The sequence below is a fragment of the Citrus clementina genome, unplaced genomic scaffold, assembly GCF_000493195.1.
Source record: "Citrus clementina cultivar Clemenules unplaced genomic scaffold, Citrus_clementina_v1.0 scaffold_4, whole genome shotgun sequence".
Classification (NCBI taxonomy): domain Eukaryota; kingdom Viridiplantae; phylum Streptophyta; class Magnoliopsida; order Sapindales; family Rutaceae; genus Citrus; species Citrus x clementina.
In genome coordinates, this window is record NW_006262274.1 from 18787442 (window position 1) to 18808136 (window position 20695).

The 20695-nt window shown below is 32.7% G+C and overlaps 3 protein-coding genes across 5 annotated transcripts; 1 reads left to right on the forward strand and 2 right to left on the reverse strand.

Annotated features, from left to right (window-relative positions):
• Positions 1–2720: 2720 nt before the first annotated feature.
• LOC18044334 lies at positions 2721–5804 on the reverse strand. Of its 2 annotated transcripts, XM_006437510.2 has the most exons (4): positions 5618–5804; positions 5442–5536; positions 4938–5206; positions 2721–4486 (listed from the first exon to the last, which is right to left on the reverse strand). In XM_006437510.2, the coding sequence occupies exons 1-4, from the start codon at positions 5645–5647 to the stop codon at positions 3681–3683; spliced, it is 1200 nt and encodes a 399-aa protein (XP_006437573.1). In that variant the 5' UTR covers positions 5648–5804; the 3' UTR covers positions 2721–3680. The 2 variants fall into 2 exon arrangements, with proteins under 2 accessions (XP_006437573.1, XP_024042482.1); XM_024186714.1 differs by lacking the exon at positions 5618–5804 and having other exon boundaries at positions 4938–5243; positions 5442–5531.
• Positions 5805–7220: 1416 nt separating this feature from the next.
• LOC18044335 (ADP-ribosylation factor-like protein 2) lies at positions 7221–11018 on the forward strand. 2 transcript variants are annotated; one of them, XM_024185455.1, is made up of 6 exons: positions 7221–7535; positions 8834–8900; positions 9010–9120; positions 9248–9410; positions 9846–9926; positions 10371–11018. In XM_024185455.1, exons 2-6 carry the CDS (start codon positions 8836–8838, stop codon positions 10506–10508), a joined length of 558 nt encoding a protein of 185 aa, XP_024041223.1. In that variant the 5' UTR covers positions 7221–7535; positions 8834–8835; the 3' UTR covers positions 10509–11018. The 2 variants fall into 2 exon arrangements, with proteins under 2 accessions (XP_024041223.1, XP_024041222.1); XM_024185454.1 differs by having other exon boundaries at positions 7354–8900.
• Positions 11019–13176: 2158 nt separating this feature from the next.
• LOC18044336 (serine carboxypeptidase-like 35) lies at positions 13177–17911 on the reverse strand. The gene is made up of 8 exons (XM_006437516.2): positions 17366–17911; positions 15527–15634; positions 15209–15397; positions 14992–15080; positions 14610–14891; positions 14366–14502; positions 13656–13748; positions 13177–13547 (listed from the first exon to the last, which is right to left on the reverse strand). Exons 1-8 carry the CDS (start codon positions 17631–17633, stop codon positions 13289–13291), a joined length of 1425 nt encoding a protein of 474 aa, XP_006437579.1. The 5' UTR covers positions 17634–17911; the 3' UTR covers positions 13177–13288.
• Between the last annotated feature and the right edge of the window lie 2784 nt (positions 17912–20695).

A 20695-nucleotide genomic window follows, 5' to 3' on the forward strand; every position in this document is an offset into this window, starting at 1 on the left:
ATCGTGACTGTTCATCTCCTCGAAGGCTGAGATATAAAACTTTCTGATCCTATGTGGTATAAAACTATGCAAGAAGAGTATCTAGCACTTCAAACTAATCACACCTGGGATTTGGTTTTACCTACTGCTCCAGTGAAGATAGTTGGAAGCAAATGGGTGTCTAGAATAAAGTATAACTCAGATGGTTCAGTTTCAAGATATAAAGACATGCTTGTTGCAAAGGAGTTTCATCAGAAACATGAGATTCATTATACAGAAACTTTTAGTCCAGTGGTTAAAGCTTCAACTGTTAGAGTTATCCTTAACTTAGCAGTATTGAATCAGTGGGTGGTTAGACAGGTAGATGTTAATAATGCCTTTCTAAATGGCATTTTAATTGAAGATGCGTACATGGCTCAACCTGTAGGGTTTGTTGATTCAACTAAGCCTCATCATATCTGCAAGTTAAATAAAGCCTTGTATGCCTTAAAATAGGCACCTAGAGTCTGGTTTGATAGATTCAAGGCTGCAATGATTTCTAAATGGCATTTCCAGCATTCAAGGTCTGATAATTCTCTATTTTATAACTGGAGCAGTGGTCATCTAACTCTTGTTTTGGTCTATGTTGATGACATTATCATCACTGGTTCCAGTCCTTTATTGATTCAGCAAGTCATCCAGAGTATGAATCAAACTTTTGCTTTAAAAGACATGGGAGAGTGATACAACCTTCCAAATTCAGTTGAACCAACCGGAATATTTGCAGGAAGAGCAGCCCATTGATGAGTCCAATTATGAGCAGCCCAAGGAGGAAACCATGTCACATGTTGAGGAGGGAGCAGAGCGTAATGAATCACAGAAAAGCACACGTATAAGGAAGCCCCCTGGGTGGTTAAAAGATTATGTCGTGTAGTGGAATTGATTTTGTTTTAAAACTCTATAATTGCTGGGTTATTTCTTTGTTGTTATTTTTCTGTTAACAAGTGTTGTTGAGCTGTAAAGATAGAGGGGTTTATGTAGAGCATAACCAATTTTTGTAAAGGGATCAGAAATGAATCAATTCTTATTCTTCTCGACTCTTCTTCTATTCTCAACTTCTCTCTCCAAACTTGTTATTTCTTTTTAAATTTAGGGAGCTGGCACTCGCTCGAAGAGTGTGACTCAACCGATACGGCCTTTGGTTGTAAGGGTGTATCATAGAGCTTAACTATTTTATGGGGATTGAAGTTAACAAGTCTGCACAAGGGGTTTACTTGACACAAGCAAAATATATTGCCGATATTCTGGCTAAACATGGCATGACAGATTGCATTCATGTGCCTACTCCCATGTCTACTGGCTATTATCTCACAAAAGAATCAGGAGATATTATTGATAATGTCTCTCAATATAGAAGTATTATAGGAGCACAAACATACTATAGGAAAAGATTAATAATGACAATAAATTAAGAAATGCAGCACAATCTGGGTGTAGTAATTTCTCAAGTTTGTTGACTAGTTAAATTCGTCAACCTTCATATCTTAATTTTACATATCCCGTATCCAAACAAAATCACATAACATTCTAATTCTATTTATTACCTTGGATGGTAATGGATTCCATTTCATTAAATTCTTTTCAATACCTCTCCAACATGATGCAACGCCATTCGATTTTAAGCTGATATACAAATGATCTGGTTATAGTTCATTAGTTCGCTCCACTATCTAAACAAATACAATTAATTACAAAAATAAAAGTACCTTGAAATCAATATCTTTTAACAGTGAGCATAAAAAGATGTAATAATTTTTTATTGAGAAATTGTCATTTTATTACCAAAGTTTTACTGACATATCATATCAGTACCAAGGTTTGCCGAAAAATACATTTTACTATCAAAGTTTTGTGCTGTTATTAATTCACTACCATTCTGTTAAGAAAAAATTAATGTTTAATGGAAATTGAGTTAAAAGTCGATTTTACCCCAAAAAGTAAAATGATAATTTTCCTAAAAATTTAGTAGTAAAATGATAATTTATCTATCAAATTAACAGACAATTTTACTCTTACAGCTGAAAATGTGCAAAATTTTAATAGTAAAATATACTTTTTAACAAATCTTAATACTAACATGATATGTCAGTAAAACTTTAATAGTAAAATGATAACATCCTTTTATTAAATCATCCAACAACTTAGTCATGCAATACGTATCTATCAGGCGTTAACACAATGTCAAGCTTCATGAGTGGAGCATTCATATCCTTTCGTCTATTAACCATCATATATGACTCATTTCGATTCTTATAATCATAAAAATCTCGCTTTCGCGTTTATCGCACAGTGCTTGCCTTGGCATTGGCCAATGGTTGGCGTGTCGTATACGAAAAAGTGTGGGTAAATTTACAAAACTAACCCTAAAACTTTTCAATTTTTCGAATGTACTTCCTTTTTCATCTTTTCAACCAAGTGCGAAAAAAATCAAGGTTAAGAGCTTTGAATCTACAAAATTTGATCAACAAAACAATATATTAACTCGGCATACTAACTTTGCTAAAGTTTTGTGTTTTGACTTAGATTAAAAAGATGCATAAAGAAGCAAATTTATAGCTTGCACACGGAGCCAGAGAAAATCTTTGACCTAGTAGCTGGGAGTAGATACAAAAGATGGACAACCATCGCACAAGTACCTAAACTTCGATAAAATTCACCTTAATCACAAAAAAAGAAAAAAAAATCAAGATTATTTTTGGCACTTGGCACTGTCAATATGCAAAACAGAGTGGCGATGAAAACAAGATTTGACGAGGCATTCACTTCAATAAAATAAAACCTAATTGTTCTATGTTCTAATGACAAACAACTCAACTAGGCTGCGACACAAGAAAATGCTTCTCTAGCAGCAGCTAACAAGTATACATCTTGCATGAAAGAAAAATACAGATGGCTTGAACACTAACCACCAAGAAGTCTGTGACATAGACCAGGTACAAAAGAAACATAGAGGAGATAGCCGCTAAGAAGCAAAAATGGGAACAGAAGGCTGTATGATCTACGAATCTTCAGAATAGCATCAAGCTTCTTCAGCAAAAGCCCCTCGAGAGCGACAAGCCTATTATTGCTAATTGTGCTTTTGTGATTTTGTATTTTCATTTAACAGCAAGTGTCGGATTTTTTCTCTGGTCCCGATCCAAACTAATTCTGCTAATTCTACAAGTGAATTATTCCTCACAGCAGCAACAGACCCTTACTGCCAGAGGGGTTAGCTTGATGTCCTGATAATGTTCTCTGTATGGTGCTTGCTGCCACTAAAACAACATTCAACCTAGAAAAAGATAATGTTCCATTTCACTTGTGTTATGCAAAAATCAAAGTTGGAGAACTGACTGGAAAATAAAGTAACGAAATTTCCTATCACTGCAAAACTTGTTATTAGCAGCTCAGCATCAAAATTTCAGAATATGTAGGATGAGGAGAAAAAAAAAAAGGAAAAAAAAATTTGGGGCCAGTCTGGTACTTAGCTTCTTTAACCTACAACCAGTAACCTAAAAAAGCTTGGCAGAAAAATAATAACAACAATTAGTGTACACTCAGTCACTCACAGCTACCATGAATGCAGCAGAAGCATGACATACAATTACTACAACTGTTGAGAACCCTTTCAAGATGCAGCATTCAGCGATTTCAACCACTTTCAATGCCAAACCATCACAGATTTAGCTCCATCTTCTTCGATCCTCCTCTTCATCCACTGGAGAATACCATACTGGCCGTCTCTTGGAGTTGCTCAACCTGTAGTTTAAGAGGACTTCTTCATCACAAATTGCCCTAGTAGCCACAAGCGCAAGAGTTTTCAAAACTGGAGTGCTCGACCCACTTCCACTCCCCCATTTAAACCAAAAGCTACCAAATCTCCTCATATTTACTTCTTCCGCATTTCCAAATGAAATATTTGGAATATAGGGTCTCATATCCTTTTCAGTCAATGGAAAGTCATATGGGCAAATCATGACATTTGGAACCATACCCTTCGCCGGATGGTTGGCAAAATGAGCCAAGGCCAGTGGGTTTCTCCTCTCCAACATCTCACTGCCACTACCCCCTCGCTTATTATCCATAGGCTTACTAAGCAGTTTCCAGAACTGATCTGAACCTTTTTCAGCACCTTTGCTGTTTGGCATTATTTCAGGAAGTGTTAAGCCATCCCACAGTTCCCTGGTGTCCCACCCAGAGCCCCAAGGTTGTGCATTGATTACAGTCCCATCATACCTAGTGATCAAATATGGATTCTGTGCATCAACTCTTGGGTACCCAGGAATATAACGGTAATAAGCAGGGGAATAAATTATGCCAGGATAGATGGCTATTACAGCACCAACATTGGCTTCACCACATAAAAATAAACCTTGGCCAGCTTCCTCGTGGGGTATTTGAGATGGTTTGAGATCAAGAGTGTAGCCAATGGCATCCTTCAATCTCTGTGACAATTCTGTTCGTGTTAGCTGCCTTGTCTGAGGTACAACTGTGCTGAAAAATCATCAGTAATCAGAATTGAAGGGCAATGGTGCCAAAAAAAATAATAAATAAATAAAAATTAACTGGGTTTTGTTTCACAGCCTAGTTAAATGTCCAGGGCAAAAGCTGAATGATAGGTGCAGTACCAATAACCTAAAATTAAATTACTCAATATGGTATAATATGATATGACATGATCTGTATTATATACTATCCACATTTTCTTATTTTCCTAATATTTAGTAATTCCTTTCTTTGTGTTTTATATATCAGTAATAATTTCTTTAACCTAATGGCTAATTTTTTCATTAATAAGGAAAAAAAGTAAAGCAATAGAAGCTCTTTAGTATCAAAAAGCAACAATCGTAATTGAGCATCCCAAAGTGAGCCCACTCGTCATACAATACCAGAAAACAACTTTAGAAAACTGAAAAGCAAACATCAAATTGAAAACTCACCAGGAGAGTCAGTAGGTCTGGCAGTCGGGCCAACGGCAAAGCTGAGACCACTCCGGCGAGGAGCAGCATTTGACGCTGCAGATGACTCAATCGGCACATTTTTCTCAGGAAGAAGAAGAATTTCATCCATAGACAAGCAGAATCTTTTGATCTGAGAATGGATATTGTCTTGTACTTGCTGCTGTTGATCAGAGAGAGATGCTTTACCAGCCATGTCAATAATTTCTTCCGCATCTGCCTCCTCCGCATCCCTTCCCAGACGATTGTAACTGAATAACATATAATTGTTTCATGAGCCACGCAATCCTATACGATTATAGAAAACCCAGATTCGTTTCGAAAAATCAATCAAATCACAAGTTCAAGTTCAAGGGCAAGGAATAAAGCATTATAAGTTTGAGATAATTTGATCAACCCCATCAAATATAAACATGTTAATTCTATGTATTCAATTCAAAGTTCAATTTGAATTTTTCAAAACCAGATGTGAGGGAGGGAGGTCACCTGGTGTATAGGAAGAGACGATTCATGTCAGCTTCAAATTGGAGCTGCCTTGGATCCCTTGCGAACGTTGGGCTTTTTGCCAGAGTCTTCACCGCCTGTACGCAAAAAAAAATTTAAAACTCACTCGCTCATTCATTCACACATAGATTCAAAGGAAAATAAATAAATCATTATACCTCCTGAAATTTCTGAAACAGAAACGCCATTTCTCTCTCTCGCACTCTGCTGACCTTTGAAGAATTGAAGTTCGAAGTGTGTGCTGCTTTTGTTAGTTTTGCTCACGAAGAAGACAAAATGGTGTTTTTGTGAAAGAGTTTTGACATCCCGTTTAATTTCCTCGTACAAGTTAGAACCCTCCTTGATTGAAATTATCTAATCAAAGGCAAATTAATTTAATTTTTATTTTGAAAGAAAATTTAATGGAACACTTATATTCATCCTTTTTTTTTTTTAATTTACAGATATATTTTAAATTTAATTTTTTTTAGAAACTTGTAAGAATTTAGAGTTATGAAAATAAAAATTATATAGTAAAAGAGTTTTTTTTTTTTTTATGATACTATTGTATGTGTTTTTACAATATTATACACTCTTAAATTTAAGTGTTTTATTCTTAATTATTCATTTAATATAATGGTAAATAAATAATCAATTACTTAAAAGGCAACCGATTTGGTATCTCAGCATGTCAAAAAGGCCGCAAAAGCCTTCAGCCTCATTTTTTAAAAATGTTAATTAGACTCAAATCCTTTTTTGAAGCTTATAAATCTTGTAAAAGCCGTGTAGCCAATACATCTATTTTTTATTTTGTAAAATTTCATGAATTGAAAAACTCTTCATCATATAGCAAATGCATTCTGAAGAATACACAAGTAAATTGCTTAAATTTTATTAGTTGAGAGAGAAAATATTGAATTTCTATGACAATGACATTTGACCCTCGGAATTGAATCCATTGCTCCTCTCTCATTGCTGGAAACAGGTCTGTTGTTGTGCAACCATGATGCAATGCCTAATTACAGCTTCTAACTTTAAGAACCTGTTTATATTTCAATATACCAACTTTATCTAAAATAATATGCACATATAAGCAATATATATATATATAATGAAGCTTACCTCCTTAAATGTGTCAAGAATTCAATTTCAAATAAAAAGAACTTGAGTATTGTATTTTACCATATCTCTTTTTATTTTTTATTTCTTAATCACCCCTTAATTGGTTTGTTAACACTTAACCATCTATATTATTTTAAAAATAATTACAAATTTTTATTAATAGAGACAATGCATACAATTGATTAGATTTAATCGTATATCTTTCTTACATTATTGATGTTGTAAAAAAAATTACAGTATCATAAAGGGAATCATAATAAAAATAAAATAGTTTAAAGTTTTATTATTTATATGAACTTTATAAATAAAAATTTAAAAGAAATATTCTTTTTAACATAAAATTTTATAATAAGATATCAATTTGAATTTATAAATTTATATTTAATCAATTAAATTATATTTATGTTTTGTAAAAAAATTACCAAATACTTAATTAATAACATATCATTTAAGATCACATTTAAAATATAAAAAAATTAGAACGTCTATTATTACTCAGTACTTTAATGTTAAAATCTCTCGTCTTCGTGAAAAATGTTCGTTTTTTGGGCTTCACATTGCTGGGCCGGGTGGGACCATGCATGCTGTCCCTTATCCATGCCCCGGATCCATGCATATACACAAACCCAACCCAGCTTTATACCACCACGGACATCCAAATCCAATGTTCAATTAATCAATTTGGCGTCATTTTGTCCGTTCAAAATAAGCAACGACGTCGTTTTCGACAGATCGAAATCGAAAATACACCATATTGCTGTTTTCTTCGCGCTCCACAACCACGGCGCAGAGCACAGACGCACTCACTCACACACACCGCACGACGCCCCCGCTGTCAACTCCGTTCAGGTACACCGGCGTTGCAGCTTCTTGTCGTTCCAGTCTTCCAGCTGCTGACATCTTGAGCCGTTCACTTCCGATCCAGCTGCTGCCGTCGCTGCCTCCTTCTTCGTTCGCCGTCGTCAGCCGCACAAGGTAAGGAATTAAGGTTATACATATGTTTGCGATTCCAAATGGTGATGATTGGGACAGCTGTATTTCTGTAATTCAATTCATAATTCCATACACACGTATTTTTTTATAATGGCTGTTTTTATTTTATAATTCAATCGGGGTTGGCAAGGACTTATAGAGACTGAAAATTGAAAATAAACAATAGCTCATGTCGTAGCCATGAACCTGAAGAAGCATAACTGTCTGAAATTAAATCTCGATTAAGCACATCTAGGACTGTAATAGAGTCAATAAAGTGATAACTAGCCCTTGCGTAGTGCTTAATTAATTCGCGTTGTGGTCCTTAATTATCACTAATCTTCACTCTACCCAATTGCCCATTAATGGAGTTTGCATACTGGCCCATCAAAGCTATATGGCATTTTCTCACGGATAATGCTTAATTAATTCTTGTTCTTAATCAAACACGTTCAGAATGCCCTAATTTGTTTCTTCATTTTCTGTCCGTTAATGCTTGATCAGTGGTGGTTAATTGTTGCTGATTTGGAACTGTTGTCTTGAGTGTTGATGGTGATGGACATGAATTATTAATGATGTTTGTCATTTGAAGATGTAACTTTGGTAGCTTTATTTAACTGAAGTACTCGTTGTTTATTTTTATTTTTTATTTTTTTGTTTTGTTAACTTTTAAAAAGACTCGTTGAAATGTTGAGGATGCTTGGTAGTTAATATTTGTTTTTCATTCATTGACTGGGCTGAGATTTGAGATTTTGGAATTTTAGGTGGCTGCCTAGTGAATTTTTTGAAATTGAATTGTTGTAACCCAAAATGAACCCAAACCGAAATTTAGACCTGAATTTTCAAATCCAACCGAAGGGGTTGCAATCCAAACAACCGAAACCAATACCCGATTTGCCCACCTCTACACAATGATATATAATGGTGTGGCTTACTGCATCCAATTTAAGTTTTTTCCCTAATTACATAAACCCAAAAACTTCACTGTGAAGTGCGTGATATGGTAAGCTCTCTTTTTTCTTTAAATTTGGTATATGCTTGGATGCATCTGAATACCGTGAACGAATCAATCGACTTGCTTATAGTTTAAAAAGAAAAATAGTTTGATTAAATGTGTCAAGTGCTGATGCAATTTGTTAACTAAATGAATGAACAGTTTTATTCTGTGATATTTCAAAATATAATTTATTTTTGCACAATGTTTAGCGTTTTGTTGTTTTGTGCTGCTAGTGCTGTTGATAGTAGAAATAAGTAAGCTGAATCAGCCGAAAATGTTTAGGAAATTTTCCTTTTATTTTTAGAAATGGGGCTCCTCAGCATCATAAGGAAGATCAAGAAAAAAGAGAAGGAAATGCGCATTCTTATGGTGTATGTAATTAACTATTTTTCTTTTGTTCGTTTACAATCGTGTTTATAATTGTGCGGAACTGTTAATTATTTATTATTTGTTAATTATTTGTTTTGTTTTGTTTTGAAGGGGTCTTGATAATTCTGGGAAGACCACTATTGTTTTGAAGATAAACGGAGAAGATACTAGCGTTATCAGTCCTACACTTGGATTCAATATCAAAACCATTACTTACCAAAAGTAAGAACTTTTTATTCCATGATTTAGGATCATTTTATGTCAGCCAAAAATGAGAATTTGAAGTCTTTAAACGCTGTTTAGTTTTTAGTGCGAACATTTTGGTTCCGATATTTTTTGAATTTGACAGGTACACTTTAAACATATGGGATGTAGGAGGCCAAAGGACTATAAGATCATATTGGAGGAACTACTTTGAGCAAACTGATGGTTTGGTGTGGGTGGTTGATAGTTCCGATCTTAGAAGACTGGATGATTGCAAAATGGAACTAGACAATCTTTTAAAGGAAGAGGTATTTGCCTATTGCCATGTTAAGTGTCTGTTACTTGTTAATTCGAAAAATATGTTCTATGGTATATTTGGTTAGAGTTCCTTTGCATGTTTATGTTAAAAAAAAAAAAAAAAAGCTATGACACTTCTTGATAGAGCAAAAATGATTTAATAAACTTCTTGGTTGGAATTTAGAAATGTGTTTCGAGTATAGGGTTTATTGGCAGTAATCCAACTTATACCAGCATTGTGTCTTTAGCAATAAGAATGGCCTTCTTTTTTCTAATGTATGTTATTCTGGGAACTCTTGTTTTTACCACAAAAAGGATGATTCATATTGTATTTACAATAGGGCTTAGGTTGTTTTCGGTATTCCAAATATTTGTTCTTCAGCATGTACCTAAATCTCCTTATTTTGTTTTTATTAGGGAGTCTGACCAACATGTTTCAATGTCAGAGGCTATCAGGGGCATCCTTACTGATTCTAGCAAATAAGCAGGACATCAATGGTGCTCTTACCCCAACAGAGATTGCTAAAGTATGTTTGTTAACGTAAAGCTTCTTTTTCCCTTTTTTCTAGTTTATGACTTGTTGCTTAGACTTTCATTTAGCATAAGCATCTACAGAAAGTTATGTCTTGTGATTTGGTATATTTTTCTTTCCCCCTTTCTTTTTAAGATTTTTTGATAGTCAAGCATTTTAAGATGACATGAAAGATGGCTACGCCAGTTGTTCCATTCATAAGTGCATCGTTGATGCAAATTTTTTTGCATCAACACATTTCACAAATTTTAGAGGACTTATGGGCTGGGTAGTATCAGATTTCACTATTTATGTCAAATATTTCTGTTTGTGTGATTGTTAGTGCCTTTTTTTTTTTTCAATGTTTTTCTTCTTGTTTTCTTTTTCCAAATTGGTTTCTTATGATAAAACTTTCGAACTTCTTAGGTTCTAAACAAATCTATCTCTAATACAATTGCAGGTTCTGAACTTGGAAGCCATGGACAAAACTCGACACTGGAAAATTGTGGGTTGCAGTGCCTACACAGGTGAGGGACTGCTAGAGGGATTTGATTGGTTAGTTCAGGACATTGCCTCCCGGATCTACCTTCTTGACTAACCCGTTGTTGTACAAGAAAAATTTTCTAAATTTTCCTTGTAATGTGAAAAAAAGAGTGTGGTTTATGGGACAAAACCATGTGAGATGTTTGCCCATGTGATTGATTGGCTCATGAGCTGTATCTGTTGTACAAGAATGAGACCGTTGGGTAGATGGTGTTCCATCTTACAGCTGAAATGGCTGTCCAGAGAGCAAGATTATGAACAAATGCATTGAAAAATGATTACTTTTTCCCCCCTTTCTTGGGTCATTTGTTTCATTTCTCAGTTGGATTTCCCTGTGTGATATTTGTTTCCTCCCCAAATTTCTCAAATATGATAACATCACACAATTAACTCTAGCATCAAACGATGAGCTCAATCCTGGTTGGCAAAGTTCTAAGACCACTTCCAAATTATTTCTGTAACAAAAGAAGGCTTGTGAACTTGTTTTTATTAGCTAATCTCTCAATGACTTCAGAGTAATGGCTTCCATGGCTTATGGAAGCCTTAGTGACAGTGAACCAGTACTTCTAGCAACTTTTTACTATTATGTTTTTTTTTTTTTTTGGATTTATATTATTTTGGATATTATTGGAGATGGGCAATGAGTTGGGCAACACATGATATGGCATATTGGCATGTGTCCGTACAGTATGACGCGATGTTTTGTAGGGCACGCGGTACAGCATAGCATGCATGCGAGATAGATTGGGTTAGAATTTTAGACATGTAGGCCTTAAAAGTACGACATAATTATAGATGAATTAAAGTATAATACGTGAAAAAGACCCGCAATAAACATGTTTCGCTACAGTATATTAATGTAAAAATTTTTAATGAAAATAAACTTAAAATTTTATGATTTTACAAATAACTTAAAATTGAATCTTTTAATATATTTTATTAGCGTAAGTTTTTTAAATTCATTTAATCCTTAATTTAAAAAATACTTTAATATGTTTATAAATTATTAAATGAATAGATGATATCATGATTTTAATAAATAAAATTATAAATATCATGATTTTATAAATGATGCATTAATGTTATTATGACCTATGATCTATGGCTCTATATAAGTATGAGTTAACATTTAAGTTAATCATTAAAAAAATTATTATTGTTGTTTTTGTTATTAAGTATTAAAAGCATTCTAATACCGTCAAGTCTAATTTAATAGCTAGTATTATATTTTTTCGACTATTATTAATTTATTATTATTAAATATGTTATATGTACTTGAATTTTAAATTTTTGATTTTATTGAATTTAACTAAAGGTGTGAGGACCCAAAAAAAAAGAAACACAGAAACCTAGAAAAAAACACACCAAGAGAAACTTGGTGTGTGTTTTTTTTAGACATGGCCTAACGTAGCACACATGAACTTAACACGTATGCTGGACAGAATCGAAAAAGAAAAAAGAAAAAAAAAATAAATACAGTACGAATCACATGATGAGCCGTGCCGTGCGGGGCCATGGTCTTCATTTGATAGGGCCGGCCAGCAAGCCATGGGTTTGCTGGCCATCTCTAGATTTCATTGACATAGTAAATAAGGGAACCGTTGCAGCTGGTGATTTAAATACTGTGAGGATGATGCCGAAGACAGATTGGATGCCAGTTTGATGATGACGTGGTGCAATTCCTAATAAGGAAGAACAATTGAAATATTGACAACTTTACACACAGTTGTGTCACTATCTTCTGCAGGTTTCAATCTCTATCGACGACGGTTCATGATCAGCAGACATGGATGGCCCAAGATCGGCATTGCCGAATGAGAAAACAGCTGCATGTGACTAATCTATATATGTCATCTGTCACTACAACTAGTTTTTCGAGAATTTCGATAAGACTGCACATTTTTCGAAAGCCTTTTTGCTATTTCAAAAGTCACAAAAAGGACACTGCAATCCTGTTGTCTGCTCATTTGTTTTCGATGAGATTTACTTGAAAGTCCCAAACACAGCCTAATTTTAATAAAATCTTTATTATAAAAAATATTTATCATATAAATTATTAGTAGTGTAGAAAAAATAATTTATTATAAGTTAATATTATTAATTACCTTAAATACCTATTTAATATATTCACTATTCAGTATCCATAATTCTCGTACTTTAAACTTTAAAATTTGTATGTCCATCATCTTAAGCAATATTTAAACGAATAACGATGAAATCAATTTTTTATTTTTATTTTTATTTTTCATAAATAAAATAAAATTTGCACCCATTATTTTTTATCTTTTAAAAAATAAAGTAAATAAAAATATTGTAAGGTATTTTTTTTAGTATTGATGAAATATTTCTTATTATTATTTTTTTAATTATTGCAAGTTATTTTGGGAGCGAAATTCAATTGAATATAAATAAACAAAAAAAAATTATTAACTATATTTTTGTTAAATAATTTGTTTATAACTTGGACTTGATTATATTGTTGTAAAATTTTGTTAAATCTCTAGAAATTGAGTGTACTGAATGGTTTTACTGGCGTTTTAAATAAATAAAGTTAATTAATTTAAATAATTTAAAGTAACAATCTTTAGTTATACGCGGCGTTAATTTTTATTTACAAATTTGATATTTTTATTTATCTTTTTGAAATTTTAAAGAGTATAAAATAAAATTTAATTTTTTAAAATTCGTATACGAGTGTTGAGTGCAAAAAGTAACAAGTGTTCGAAATAATTTTTAGCCCGCCCTTTCTTTTTCCATTGAACAATATATAGAGAAAAATTAATGCATTTCCAATGGAATTGTCCAAACTGGGGCTTAATTTATTTGGAAGAGTAGCTAGAAACGAGCAGATGGCAAGGTAGCTGCAGATAGGAACTTGGTGAAGAGAGAAAGTGACTGAGCAGGTGCAAAAGCAGGAACTTGGTGGCCGGCGCCGCGGACGGTGACCAAAGTAAGACCTTTCTCATAAGTCTCAACCCAGCCAGCCACTTGATGCTTGTGAAACCAAGCCCTCCATTCTTCCTTTATCTTTAGCCCCATTTTGTTTATGCTGTATCTTGTTGATGTCACTGGCACCCTCCCATCTGTGTCACCACTGCACCAATACGTTTTATGTTACTACTAAGGGAAGGGATACTATTAAATGTAAATCGGAATCATAACCTAATACATGAAACTTACAACATGAATTTATATGTAGTACCTGTAGACCCAGATGCGCAAGCCAGCATTTAAGAGCTTTTGAATGATGGGTAACACAGTTTCGGCAGAGTCATTCCACTTACTTATAACACCACTACACACATGCATACGTTTAGCACCAAATTCAAAATCATTGTAAATACATTGTGTGTATATGACAAAATGTAATAATATGCAATTAGATGATGGTATAACATTTTAGGTAACGTCGATATTATCTATAAGACTTTTTTTAAATGACAATAACGGTTCTTTATCTTAAAAAGTAGCAAGTAATATATATAAAAAGAACAGATAACATGTAGTAATATGTATGTGTGTGTGTGTGGAGGAATATACCTGTAGTTGAAGGCATTAATTATTTAGAAATCCAAAGCCAATGGAAAGTGGCAACTGAATGAAGCTGTAGAGCTTGTGTATCTTGCTTTGTTGTAATATGTTCAATGTTAATTACCACAAACAAACAAACAGCAGTGAAAAGATAGGAGAAGGACAGGTGGATGGCTAAAACCCTAAGATTGTGAAAGAAAGTAATTAATGAAAATGAGAGATCAAAAATCTCACTGCACCATTTACATTAAATTATCTATGGCAGGCCAACAGAAAGAAAGCTCTGCTTCAATGATTGACATAAGTGCGTGCAAGTTTCCAGGTTTTGGTGGGCACTTCAATTTATATATAATGGAGTTAAGTTGCATATGAAATGCTTACCTGCAAGTGGTGTATGGGTAGGACAGTTTGGTGATATTGGCATGTAGGGCCCTCTGAACATCTTCTCTGTTGAAGAATTTCATCACATAGTCTTCCGCGCACGGATCGTATCCTGACGGTAGCCTATGCCACAGGTCCTGAAAGCCATGCACATAACGGACTGAATTAATTAAAAGGAAAAAAAAAAAGGTCTTAGGTATTCTCCATGCATACTGTAAAATTTAACTTGGTGTTTTTATCTTACATGTTGAGTCAGGAGATGAGGGGCGACCATCAGTTTTGAAGGAGCTTTACCATCAAGAGAATCCAAACAAACTGGAGAGTAAATGCTGTAGATGTCAATTTCAGCATAAGCTTCAACAAAGCCTCTGATATGATCATTGCAATTGCTTCTTATCATGCTTTGCCCAAAATCACATTCCTTGCTTATATCTTTGTAGAGTTTGTCTGATATAATTGCATGACTCCATGCATAATCGACTAGCCCTTTGGTGTCCGTTGGATCATTGATCACGGCATTCCCTATCTGAATTTTTATTTTTAGCCACACATGTAGAGTGAATAATACAATCAAAATAAAAAAAAAAAATTAATGAGATGATTAGGCTTAGTTGATTAATATTTACCATGAAACCCTTAAGATTTATAAATGAGTCTTTGCCAGCTCTTATGTTTCTTTCGTGAATGAGCTCAGCAAGTTGAGGAACATAATGACCTTGTTAAAACAAATGATCACAAAAAAGATTAGTACACATTAGTCGCTACAGAGAATGAACAAATAAATATGAAAAATAAATTTAAGAGTAATATTTTTTTATAAAAAAAAAAAAAAAAAAGTGGTACCGGCATAGCTTTCTCCAGCAATGTAAAAGTCATGGGATTTGAAGTTTGGAAATCTTTTGAACCATCCAATCAAGAATGCATAAGAATCATTTGCTGTAACTTGATCGCCAAGTTTATGTAAATCTTCAGAATTGTTGGTGTATGAAAAGCCTACACCCACTGGAGCCTCCAAGAACAGCATATTGGCAGCTAATTACAGCAGTAAATAATACAGATTATTAGGATACAGACATATTTGCAAGAGAAAAACTTAATTCTAGCGATTGTATTATGATGAGCAATACTATCACATGACATCATAATGAAATATCCCATTACCTTTGTTCCAAGAATATTTGTTGAATTTGAGTCGACTTCCATTGCCACCAACGAGGAATGGTCCAAGTTCTTGTGCAGCTCCATAGGCTATCGACGAGCAGCCAGGCCCTAAAATTTATTAAGATAGATTATTGTACATGATATTATTATGTCATTAATTGCAATTCTAGCACAAGATATTTCATAATAACACCACATATTATGTTATCTTCTTTGTGAGACTATTTATTTACAAATTATAAAATTTATTATTTAATAAATTAACGACAGGTAATAGTTGAGATTTTAACATAATTAATAAAGGAATCTCCTAAGTTAGAGATCTTAACATAATTTATATCTGAAGTACTTCACTTAATTTCCTCTGTAATATTAGACTTTGGCGGTGTTTAACGTAATTTACACTACACATATTAATAGTACCACATTAATGGAATTCGTTATTGATGCTGTGTGGCGTAAGATATGTTAAACGTAACTTAACAATGACCAAACAAGTGGCTAGTGAATTGATTAAAACCCATTGGAAATGCTCAGCCTATCATCAATCAATCAATCAAATTATCGGGTCATTGCTGATTTTAAATATTTCCAATTTTTCATTCCCATTAAATGTTAGTGCTACTTTCTCCGCAGTCCCAATCGGAGTTAATTTTCCACGAATTTAATTAGAAATGGGCAGATTCCTTTCTTATTCAAAAAAAAAAAATCATTTCTTTTGACCATGTCGTCATTGACGAATGCCAGTCGTAGTATTCAAAAAGGTCCCCCCAGGCTTGTCGCCAAGTGTTTTTTTTTATTTTTTTACCTGCATTCAAATTTGTCCGTTTCAGAGAAAATGAGACACAAATTTAAAACAACGGGGTGAGAATCACGACCAAAGTTGAAAAAAAAAAAAAAAAACACGACATTTGATCACGAAGCGCAATAGACACGATCAACGGCTACTATTTCGCGACGGAGGCAATGATGGCTCCGATATGGCCCGCCATGAACCGGGACCGAAATGATTGTGTTTCCCATTTTCTTAAAAAGTACAGAAATTATTGCTATAATTTTTATAAAAGGCGTTGCGTTAGTCGTAGTTGAGAAATTCGGAAATTCATCATCTAAAATTGACCGGAGTGCGGTTAAAATGAAAATTTTCTCAATAAATCATCAATCATCATGAATTATTTTTTAGTTTAAACAGTAAATCGACCGAGAGCCGTTAAAATTGACGGAGAATATTCTTCGTCGTTATTTGAAAACAAAAATCATTGAAAGGAAAAAGAACAAAACTGCAGGCCTGCTACGAGCCCTGAACTGACACTGACAGACGTTCCACTACTATTTTTGTGTGCCCGGACAAAAGTGAACGATTCTTGCCGTCAAAGATAACGGCAAGAACATATTTAAATGAAAGTAAAGCAGTTCGAGCTTAATACGACTGTAATGAACCCATAATCTTTATTTTCATGTTGTAAATGGAAAGACTCTACCACTAAACTAAAGATTTATTAGTATATTTAATGTAATTTATAATCAAGTAAAATATAACCATTAACTCACTTGATCTCATTGTTATTTATTTTTATACTAAAAAAAAAAATCTTATTATAAATTATAACAAACATAACTGAAGAAAACCCTTGGAAAGAAATATTACTTTTTTTCTTTGAAGATTGTACCGTTGGTGGCGGATATTTTTGTACCAATTTGGAAAACGCTTTTTTGTTCTTTTTAAAATTTAAATATGAATGTAAAATTAAAAAAAAAAAGAAAAAAGAAAAGACCAAATAGAAACATCATGAGAAAGCAGCAGGAAAGAAAATTTAAGTGAGGGAAAAGAAAAGGAACCTCCATTGAGCCAAAGAACTAGAGGCTTGCTAGAAACTCCCTTTTGGGCTTCAAAGAACCAGTAGAACAAAGCTTTGTGGTCGTTCGGCCGGAGCTTCACGTACCCGGCATAGTGTTTGAACTCAACTTTGGGTTGACCCGGCAGGTCCCTCACTCTATCTGCATCTGCTTCAGTTGTTTGATGAGTTACTCTGCTTCTAGAAGCCACGGCAGAAACTAGCAGCGTACAAAGCATGAAACAAAGTAGACAGTTGCTCGTACTTCCCATTGAAGCTACTGCGCCTCAAATTCAATCACACAGCTCAAAAATCTGTTCTTTTAGTTAATTTACCGGAGCCTGTGTGTATGGAGACTAGAGAGAGTGCGTGCTCGTGGGAAAGTGAAGAAGAAGAAAAGAAAAAAAAGAAACAAAACAAGGAAACAAACATGTGTGTGTGTACAAGAGAGTGGGGTTGGTGGCAAGAGAGAAAGGGTACAAATAAATGGATATTTGAAAAACACAGGATTTTTTACCCTAATAATTCAATTATTGTTGGAAAATAAAATGTGCTAAAATTCACATGTACAAAAAGTCACATTATCAAGACATTAAAATTTATTATTATTATTTTATCATTTTACAACTCTTTATATCAATCGTCGTCATCCAAAATGTTTTATGGGTCTTGGATGGTTTTTACGTAATTTTATTTAATTGACCACTTGAGTTAGAATATTAGAGAAGAAATAGAAATTAAAAAATTTCATTTAAACTTTGTCTACACCTCTATTTTTTTTTAAATATATATAAATATAAAAAATAAATTTGTTCCAAATTTTTACATTTTATTGTTGGATGGAGTTATTTTGATTTCAAATTTTAATAATTTGGACCATAAGGACTATTTAGCATAAGTTACTAATTTATTTTTTTATTTTTAACTAACCATATATAAAGGATAAAACAAATGACAAACTGAGACTTAGGCTAAATTTGGTATTATTGTGATGTGATTTTTAAGTCAATATTCTTATTGTGACCTAAAAATAAAAGTTTATAATATTTGATAAAGCGACTTTTACTTTTGATGTTGATAACAATAATAAGGATAATTTAGATCTTTCATCAAAGTATTATAAAATTGATAAAATAACTTTTGATGGTTGTATTTTAGAAGCTGGACAAAAGTATCAAAAGAAGTGAAACATGATTTCAGGAAAAAAAAGTCTTTTTCACTCTTGTAATAATTAATTTTATTCTAATTTTTTAAAATAATAGTCAATTTTATCCCTATTTTTGAAATAATAACCCAAAACACCATTCTATTAATCTACTGTTAGTTTCCTTTATAATTCATTGAAGATAAAATAAGATTTTTCAGTTATGGATTTATAAATTATTTTGAAATAAAACTCTCAAACACAATTAAATAACATATGATTTTCTGCATAAATTTAAAATTTAAGAATAGCTTAATGAATAAGTAATAATAACACTAAATAATATGTAAAATATGTATTTAAGACAAAATTAAAAAGAGAGAGAGATAGACTTCACATGCACTGGAGTGATTTTTTTTCCCTTTAACTTGTTATAACTTTAATATAGGCAAGATAGATAAATAAATAATCAATCAGTACTATTATTTTATCAAAAGTAAACACATGCTCCTTTATTTACTTAAAAATACACACTAAACATACAAAAAGACAAATTTAAAATGCTCCATAATAATTTAATGAACACACACGTGCACATGGAGACACACACACATATTGCATATTCTTTATTGTTATTTTTTATTTAACTAAATTATCCTTAAATTTTAAATTTATGCAAAAAGTCAGATGTTATATAATTGTGTTTGAAATTTTTATTTTAAAATAGTTTATACATCCATAATTGAAAAATCCTACTTTACCCTCAATTAATTAAAGGTAAACTAACAATAAATTAATGAAAGGATGTTTTGGGCTACTATTTAATAAGCAGGAATGAAGTGGCTATTGTTTAAATAACAATGATAAAATGAGTTATTGCATTAAATCCCGAGGGTGAAAAGGGCTTTTTCCCCATAATTTTATCTAGTTAAATATGAAAAATTAAATCCCAAATACCTTATATGGTTGATGAATCATATATTTTGAGGAAAATAATTATAGCAATAAAATTAGGGTTCTATTTGGTAAAGCTTTTTCAAATAGAGCTTATTTTAATATAGCTTTTCTTATTAGAACTTTCACAAATAAAGCTTTCACAAAAAATAATTTTAATTGTTTATTTATCAATAAGAGTTTTTATTCAAGATTATAAAATTACTTTAATAATTAAATTTTTTAAATTTATGTTATAAAATGAATGAAATGAGATTTTCAAATAAGTAAAAAAAAATAGACATAATAATATATTAAATAAGCGTTTCAAACTCTACTCATAAAAGTCCAAAATTTAAATTTTTATTAATAGATATAAAATAGATTATTTAATCTTTAAAAGATTTATTAAAAAAAATTATGAGATTAAATAAATATTTATAGTCATTAGATAAGACATACCAAACTGACATTAAGTAAATGCGAAAAAGAAATATTCATGGCAATTCAATCTCTTATTAGACCTTCCACCTAGGCTTTGGGCCATGTGAGTTATGTTAAAAGCTCTACAATACCACTATGCTATCAACACTCCATTAAACTTCTAATAAACCCCCAGCTCATATTAACAACTATATAACCCCAGTGGAAATTACATGAAAGGACTTTTGAAAGATTAATGGAAGTTTCTGCTGACTATGGATGACCTCAAATGTTTCTGCCATTTGATTAGTAACGCGATGGCACTGTGCCGTCATGTGCATAAATATTATTATAATTATTTGTTTCAAAACATGTTGGGAAGTATTCAAATCTTGATGAACTTGCCAATTACATTTGGATTATTTTTTGGAATTAACACGTGGTAATGCTCAAATATTTATCGTCTGCAAAATAAATCGAGATTATGAGTCACTAAATAAATTAGATTCCTCTCTTGATTTTTTTTTTTTTTTTTTACCACGAGGTATCCTAGGGAGGGCCCCAACTGTGGGAGGCACCTTTAAGCCCGTACCACAACTCAGACTAGAAGTCTCCGCTCGGGCACATGTTCTCCCAACAAAAGCGACTTTCCTGCGGCTCGAACTGGGGAGCAAACCCAATCAAGCCACTTAAGAAGACTCAATTGCCAGTAGAGCCAACACTTTGTTGTTAATTTCTCTCTTGATTTAAATCCTTATGAATTTTCAGAAATCTTGTTTCATATGTAGTGTTTATTAATGATATCTTTATAGTTTAAATTTAACTAGTTTTATG